This window comes from Plasmodium sp. gorilla clade G2 (genome assembly GCF_900097015.1).
Source record: "Plasmodium sp. gorilla clade G2 genome assembly, contig: PADLG01_00_46, whole genome shotgun sequence".
NCBI lineage: Eukaryota > Apicomplexa > Aconoidasida > Haemosporida > Plasmodiidae > Plasmodium > Plasmodium adleri (nom. inval.).
This window is the reverse complement of record NW_021628896.1, coordinates 2,154-11,179: the sequence shown is the minus strand read 5'-3', so window position 1 is coordinate 11,179 and position 9,026 is coordinate 2,154. Positions and strand designations below refer to the sequence as shown.

At 33.1% G+C, this 9,026-nt stretch overlaps 1 pseudogene across 1 annotated transcript; it reads right to left on the bottom strand.

Moving 5' to 3' along the window:
- Positions 1 to 827: 827 nt before the first annotated feature.
- PADL01_0030700 lies at positions 828 to 8,594 on the bottom strand (annotated as a pseudogene). The gene has a single exon. A coding segment is annotated over exon 1 (7,767 nt).
- Positions 8,595 to 9,026: the final 432 nt, after the last annotated feature.

Genomic DNA, 9,026 nt, shown 5'->3' with positions numbered 1-9,026 from the left:
TTTCATAACATTTCTTATTTTATATTTTATTTTAAGTGAATTTCTTTTGTGTATTTCTTTTCTAATAAAATATATTCTCATTTTTTATTTGAACTGAATTTTTATTTTATTTTTTTTTTCTAATAAAATATTTTATCACTTTTCATTTTATGTGAATTGTTTTTTATATTTTTTTTCTAATAAAATATATTCTCATTTTTTATATTAACTGATTTTTTTTTTATATTCCTTTTTTCTAATAAAATATTTTATAACTTTTCATTTTATGTGAATTGTTTTTTATATTCTGTTTTTCTAATAAAATATTTTATCACTTTTTATTTTAACTGAATTTTTTTTTTTATATTCTTTTTTTCATAACATTTCTCATTTTTTTTACTTTAATTGAATTTATTTTATCTCTATTTTATTTAAAAAAATATATATTTTTATTTATATTTTTAAAATTTTTCTGAAATTATATTATCTCTATTTTATTTAAAAAAAAATTTCTCATTTTTTATTTATATTTTTAAATTTTTCTGAAATTATTTTATCTCTTTTTTATTTTTTTATTTATATTTTTAAAATTTTTCTGAAATTTTTTTTTTCATCTATATATATTTATTATTTCAACAAATATATTCCAATATATACCATTTTTTTTATATATATATCTATTTTTTTTTTTTTTACTATATCTCAATATATAAATACATATATATAAAATACATATATAAAACCCACACACACAAAACACACATACATATACATAAAACACATATATATATAAAGCACATATATATATAAAACACATATATATATAAACAAATATATATATATATTACCTTCAACATTAAATAAACTATCCCAACAAAACCAAATCCTATAGCCCAAGGTATAGCATATAAGGACACGGTTGTTGTGAGATCGGTTGTGCCACTAGGTGATAGGGGTTGTTTACCACTTTTTCCTTGTGATGGTGTTTGTGGGTGGCCACTTGATCCAGGATTACGATTTGCTGTACTCCCAGGGCCACTAGAACCAGGGGTACCACCAGGAGGAGGCTGGGGTCCTCCACCACCAGTTTGGGAACTACTAGGTACAGCAGGACCAGGAACGGTATTAGAACCTTGTCCCTGAGTTTTGGCACTATTTTGAGTAGTGCGCTCCTTAATTTTATCCAAAACACCTTTTGCAATTTGCGAAGTAGTATTAATGGCTTGTATTGTCCCAAGAACACCCAATCCTCCAGCAACAGTCGCATAAGTTGTAACAGGATCTTTTATTTCTTTCCACAACTCATCTAATTTTTTTTTAGTTTCTTTAATGGCATCTGTAAAGTCCTTTTTTGGAACGTTAGGATCAGCTTTTGATGATGTTTGTGATGCCGGGTCCGCACTTCCACCACTATGTGCCGTACTACTACTAGAACTACTAGAACTAGAACTTGAACTACTAGAACTAGATGACGACGAAGAAGAGGAAGGGGAAGCAGCACCACTTGTGGCATCAGGACCACTAGCTTTGGGATCAGGGTCAGCTTTTGGTGATGTGGGTGTACCCGCGTTAGACTGGCTACCACCAGCGGGAGTAGTTTGAGACGTGGATGGCGTGGGATTCAAGGGTTCAGTCACAACTGAAAGAGTTGCTTGTCCTTTTCCTGAATCTATAATAGAGAATCCGGGGTGAGTACCCAGATCCACGTCATCAACTTTTGCTTTTCTCGGTCCCTTTGACGGTGATGATCCAGCCGATGAAGGATTTCGTGGTGGTTGCGGAGGAGGAGGAGGGGGTTGTTGCCCAGGTCCAGGTCCCTGTGATTTCCCATCTTTTGGTCCCACTGGCTTTGCCGCCGCCGGCTTAACACTCGCCTGGTCCACACACGTACACTTACTCTCGTGGTCATTTGGATATTCACGAAACGCGTACGTATTACCACTAGTTGTTGAAAAATCCCTTTGTGTACTTTCGCACCCACTTATAATTCCTTCTTTTGTCAAATATTTTCCAGCACTAGAATAGTCACTACCACTATGTTTTTTGAGGTATTCGACCACAGGTTTTTCTTCGTTTGTAACACCACTAGCACCAGTTTTACCATTTGTTTGGTTGTATAATTCTGAGTATTTTTTCTCTTGTTTTTTCCAATCATTTAACCATTTTGTTATTTCTCTTTTATATGCATCACATTTCTCTTGACATTCTGAGCATGGTTTTTCCTTTTTATTACATGTTTTAGCACCAGTACCACTATTACTATCAAGAGTACATTGTTGGCACGCCGCACTCACTTTCGCGTACTCCTCTTTTTGTTTGACACAATAGTGTTCCCCCCATTCGGTTAGCCATCGTAGGAACTGAGGCCTGCCGACAAACTCGGAGAGTTTGGTGGCTTTACCACTAGTGGTACTACTACCAGTGGTATCAAATGTCACGGTATTGTAGCCATAGTTGTTGTTTTCAAGCTTTTCTTTATCCTCTGTTTTCACTTCTTTTGTTTTTTCATCATAACTTAAGGCACATAACATTCCATCCCAGACTTCTTTTTCAATTTCTTTCCACCAATCTTTACGTTTTGCGTCTTCACTTTTTCCATTTTTTTGGAGAATATTATTTATATTTTGTATTGCTATACCCACATCATTATTCACATTATTGTGATTTGTTTTTTTACCTATATCTGTTCCTAAACATAAATCTTTAAAATCTCCTAACGTATACATCATTATTCTTTTAAAATCATCAGGGATAGTACCATCTGTTTTTAATTTTAAGGCCTCAGCACTATGAGTTCCTTTATATTTTTCCCATAACCAATATGTTTCTATTGAAGCACATTGAATTAATGCTTCTCTCAATTCTTCTAGTTTTTTTTGACCAGTCAAATTTTTCAAATTATTTATACATAATGATTGTCTTCTTGGAGGCATACATGCTCCATTACGATAATTTGTATCAATCTGAGAGTCACAATTCCATTTCGTAGAGTCAAAATTTTTTTTTCCACACTCAGCAATTTTACTAGTTCCATTATGATTGTCAAGTAGTGGTTTAACTATATCACACGGTTGCTCCTGTGCCCCACCAGGTTGGACGTTGTTCTCATTACTAAGACTACCAGAAATATTACTATCTTGAGCACTGTGACCAGGAGCAGCAGCAGGAGTACTACTAGGATCTTCACAATCACACTTCCCCTTAACTATATTGGGTTCTTCATCCAAAGATTGAGGCATGTCACCGCTTTGTGTCGTGGATTTTTTTTTCATACATGAACATCCGCTACCTAGACAAACGATTTGTAGTTGTTCATGTAAATATTCATGTGCAATTGTGTCATCCTTTACATAATTTTCAGCCATAGTTCCTTCATATTTGCTGCTATCTTTTTTATCGTTGTCAAATTTAGTTTTTTGTTTATTGTAATCTTTTTTCCAATCCTGAATAAATGTTTTATATTGTTGACATTCTGTTCGACAACCTTCACATCCATTTACACATGTGGATTTTCCATTACCATCCTTAATTTTACAGTTCACACAAGCATTATACAATTTGTTAAATTTCTTTTTCTGTTCTCTGCAAAAATGATCGGCCCATTCAGTAAACCATCTCAAAAATTGAGGCATATTCTCAATATATAGGAGAGCAATATCAATTGCGGATGTTGGTTTCGTAGTTTTGATGTTGGTCACGTCAAAGTCCAACTTGTATTGATAATCTTCTTTATCAGTAAGTACTTTGCGTTTAGCGTCCTTCTGAGAACCTTGAATTTGATGCGATAGACCACAAACCATTCCTTGCCATACATCTTTTTTATTTTCTTCCCACCATTCTTGAGGTAATAGGCCATTAGATTGTCCACTATTTTCTTTCTTTAAAATACTCGTAACAATACCGTTTATTTTTTTACCATCATCTTCACCTATATCTGTTCCTAAACATAAATCTCTATAATCTCCATATGTATAGAACATCATTCGCATAAACTCGTGAGGAATTATTCCTTCGTTCAAATCATCTTCAGGTTTTTTTGTTTTTTTTCCAGCATTTTGATCTTTATGTTTTATGTAGTCATCCCATAACAAATTAGTTTCTTTTGCTGCACATTTGATAAACGCTTCTCTCAATTTATCTTTATTATCAATTTGTTGTGTTAAATCATGTATACATAAAGATTTTCTTCGTGGAGGCATACATGCTCCGTCTTCATCAGTTTTAACCTTACCATCACATTTCCAAGCGTTGTTGTCGAAATTTTTAGCATTACAATGATCTATGTTACCATTACTTTTTGTTTTCATCACATCGTTAATTAAGTCGCACGGTTGTTTTTGTCCTGCTGGTGGTGTCACAGGCGGAGGCGGTGTGTATTGATTCTTATCCCACTTACATTCCTCTTCATACTTATGTGGTGTATTTTTGAACGCTCCTTCTTTCTGAGTATTTTCTGTTTCCTCAAATTTACTTTGTTTCGCATCTTTGCAATATTTATTTCCTTCCATCGATGTGACATAATCTGCAGCAGTATTATAATTGGTACTATCGGTTCCACTGCAACGGGGAATACTGTTTGGATTCTTTAATTTTTTTAAAAATTCTTCATGTTGTTTCTTAATCTCATCACTACCAGCACCACCATTGTTTAATTCTTGGTATTTGGTTTTTTGTTCAATCCATTGTTCTTTCCATTCTTTAACATGTTCAGTGTACACTTCGCACAGTCCTGCACACATTGCGCACCTTTTTTTTTTTTGTTCAGTGTCATTACTTTGGTTTTTTTGCATATTTGTTTTACATGCCCAACAATAGGCCATCATACGTATATAATCTGTATATAGTTGTTTGCAATAACTTTCTCCCCATTCAGTTAACCATCGTAATTTTTGCGGAATATAATCATCTACAGGTACAAAATTTGGGTCATTTCGTCCACATTGGGGACTATGCCATGCTTTTGTACCATCCGTTGAAGGTAAATATAGATCGGCTTCGTCTGGAGCAGTGCAGGTCATGGCTTCCCAAATTTGTTTTCTGTTCGCTTCCCACCAATCATTACGTAAATCCAAATATTTGTCGTTGTCGTTATATTTGCCATTGATACCATCAATATTTTTTATTTTCTTAAATATTTCTTTCAAATATTTTTGTATATTTTTATTTCCATCTTCTTCAGTCCATATATCTCTTCCTCGTATTATATCTCCCATATCTGCAAAACTATATTTCATAGCAGTACATATTTCTGAATAATCACCACGCCTATGAAATTTTTGTGATATGAATTCTCCCTCATATTTTGCTGCCAGCAATACATCACCCAAAAAAGAATCATTAACATTACTAACAGTATTAAGATGTCCAAGATCACCTTTGGTTCCTAAATTTTCTAAATTTGAAGTACACATATGTTCTCTTCTAGGCGGCATATAAACATCAGGATGTGTGCTATTTGTGTTGTCTTTCGTTTTCCATTTTTCTCCTATGTCAAACCTCTGCTGGTTTTTTCCTGTGCATGGACCTCCAGTTCTCTCACTTTCTTCACGTACATCATTAGTATGTCTGGTTTTGTCAAGCTGGCAAATATCTCCTCCCACATCTTTTCCACTACCACCACCGCCTTTAAATTCCGCATTCTCTATTTTTCCTTTCAAAGTATCAAGAGAACGAGTTTTTGCTTCATTGTGTGCTTTTTGTTGTATATCGTTTGCCACATCTATTACTTTATTTCCAGTACATGGAATAGTGGGTGCCGGAGGTTTTGGTGGGGTACAATCACACGCACTCTCAAGATCGTGGGGTTTTTCTCTAAACGCATATTTGACGTCACTCTCATTACAAAACTCTGTTTGTTGTACGCAACCAGTATTTGTTAGTACTTGCTTCACATATCCCCCAGCGGTAGTATATGGGTCATTATTACCACTCTTTTGTGCTTGTTGTAATTGTTTTAAAAATTTATTTAGATATTCTTTATTTAAATCATTACTAGGAGTACTTTTAGCACCATTTTCTGTTGCTTCTTTGTAATATTTTTGGTATTGATCTTTTTGTGTTTCCCAGTCCGTTTTCCAATCATTAATAAATTGACTATATTTACTACATGCATCTTTACATTGTGGACATTTTTCACAATCTGTACCCTTCATACACCCCTTACACTGTGACTGTAACTCCATATAGTGTTTCTTTTGTGTTTTACAGTACCACTCGGACCATTCGGTCAACCATCGAAGTTTCTGCGGGATGTAGTCATCATGTGGGGTACTAGTGGCACCACCAGGGCGACGTCCAGGACCACTAGATGTATCACCACATGGAGATGTACTACCGTCTTTTGCACACATCATTGCTTGCCATATTTGGTCTCTATTTAATTCCCACCAATCTTTTCTCATTTCGGTATATGGGGGGTCTTCCTTGGAATAATTGGTGCCTTGAGGGACTTTTTCTTGAATTTTTTTAAATATTTCTTTCAACTTTTCTTCCAGATTTTGCATATCAGCGTTTTTAGTCCATATATCCCTTCCTCTTATTATATCTCCTAAATCTGCGAAACTATTTTTCATAGCACGGCACATACCTTCCTTGTCATTTTGTCCATTGGTTTGTTGATATAGTTCTATTATTTTTTCTGCTTCATATTTTGCTGCTAACATCACATCTCCTAATAATGAATGAATAGCTTTATCACCATCACTAAGTCCCTGGGAATTAACCACATCTAAATTTTCTATGTTAGATGTACACATATCTAGTCTTCTTGGAGGAAATAATACTTCTGTGTGGTTATCATGAGCATCGGTCTTCCGTGGTTCCCATTTTAATCCTACAGCAAACCTCTCTTTTTCTGACGGTTTTCCTTTACCTTTACCAGTACAGGGACCATCATATTGACCATCAGCAGTACCAAGTGTACGACCATCATTAGAATGATCGATCTTTATATTACATAAATTATTGAAGTCACTTCCTTGACCCCCTTGCTTATATGTTCCTTCCTCTGGTTTACCTTTCAATTCCCCCTTACCATCATCACCAGCTTTGCCAAGATTTTTTGCATCATTCTGTGTCGTCGTCTGAATACTCTTCGCTATAGCCTCTACCGACTCCTTTGGTTTTTTTGCTCCACACGCGGCACTAGTAGCACCAACACTATGTTGTGACATACCACTAAGTGAGCGGGCTCCCACTTGTGATCCTATTATAGTGGCTGGATCCTTGTATTGGGAACATTTTGGATTTGTATTTCTGTCTTTATTATATTCCCCATCGCCACATAAACATTTATATCTAATATTACTATTATCGTTTTTCACATCAAATAATTGTTTGTCATCACAGTTACCATTATCTTTACAGCATTCATTCATACTCTTTTTAACTGCATTTATGAAATTTTTTTGTAAATCCCCCACAGGTTCACCATTTCCATATTTTTTTTGCGCACATATTGTTTTATAATTATTATAATAAGGTTCTGACTGATTTAAAAATTTTTTATATATAGTACATACATTTTTACATTCTGAAGAACTAGGTTTAGTGGAATCTCCTTTACAATTTGCTACAATCATAACACCTAGATCTTTTTTAAGTTTACAGAACTCTTCTGCCCATTCTTCAAAAAAACGTACACATTGGGTTTTATTCTCATAATTTATTTCACAAATTTGTTGTGTACGTGGGTGTTTGAAATGTTTTTCTTGCATTTCTTTTACTAGTTCTTTAAAATATTTGCTCCATCCTTCTTTAAATTTCTTTGAATCTCCTACCTTTTTTTCGATTTGTTTTATTGTACATTGAATTGCTTTAGTTTCATCTTCGTCAACTATATCGTCTCCTAAAAATAATGTATGGTAATCTTCCATAGTTAGATGCCATTCTTTACAAAATATATTATGCTCGGTATCTTTATATTTTTCTTTTATAAGTTTGCTTAATTGAATACTTAAACCTTCGATCATTTGCTTTTTCAGCTCAACTGCAGCTTGTGCTATATAACTTTGGGATTTTACGTTACTCTGTATCACTTGTATTAATGTTTGTTCGCTCGTAATGTTTTCACTAATTTTTTTAAGATAATCATTTATTCCAGACACTAATAGTGCTCGACGACGTAGAGGAATATGTAATCCTTTTGCGACATTTAAATTAGTACAACCACTACGTGAAGTTATACTTGAACTACTAGGGCCATTATCTTCTAATTCGGGTATATTGTTTTCAACTGTAACCTTTAATGTCTCACATTTTTCGGATTTTGATACATCTTTTTCTTTAATATCTATTAGAGGTAATACATCTTTTTCCCACGTATATGTGTTCTGATTTGAAGGCTTTAGTTCTTTATTGAGTTTATCAAATATTTTTCGTTGTATTTGTTTCCATCCACAAAATAATTCATCATTTTTAAGATTACCACTATTAGTTATATTGTTTTTATATATATCCCATTTCCAAGCTTCATGATCTAATTCATATTTTAAAAATTTCAAATAATCAAAATACATTAATTTAGGTTGAAATCTTCCATTTTTATTTTCATTATCTATCAAATACTGGAAATTTTTCAGAAGACTGCTTTTGTTATTTGATTCCGCATTCCCCATTGTGTCCACAACAATATATATATATTCCTACCTGTCATACCGTGACATACACCCACCCACATATATATATATCTATCTCTTGCATTTAAAATATATTAGATATTTCTGTTTTTTGCCCACATGTGCCATGGTAATCACATATGGTGGTATATACGTATGTGGTACTACAAATATAGTGGTAAAAATACAGTGGCACTACATATATAGTGGTATCTTCATAATAATATCATTATGAATATGAATTATAATATCATTATATTCATAATAATATAATATCATTACAAAATATACATAATAATATACATAATAATATTATTATAATAATGATATTATTATGAATATAATAATATTATTATAATAATATTATTATGTATATTATTATATATATTTGTAATGATATTATATTATTATGAGTATAATATTATAATTCCT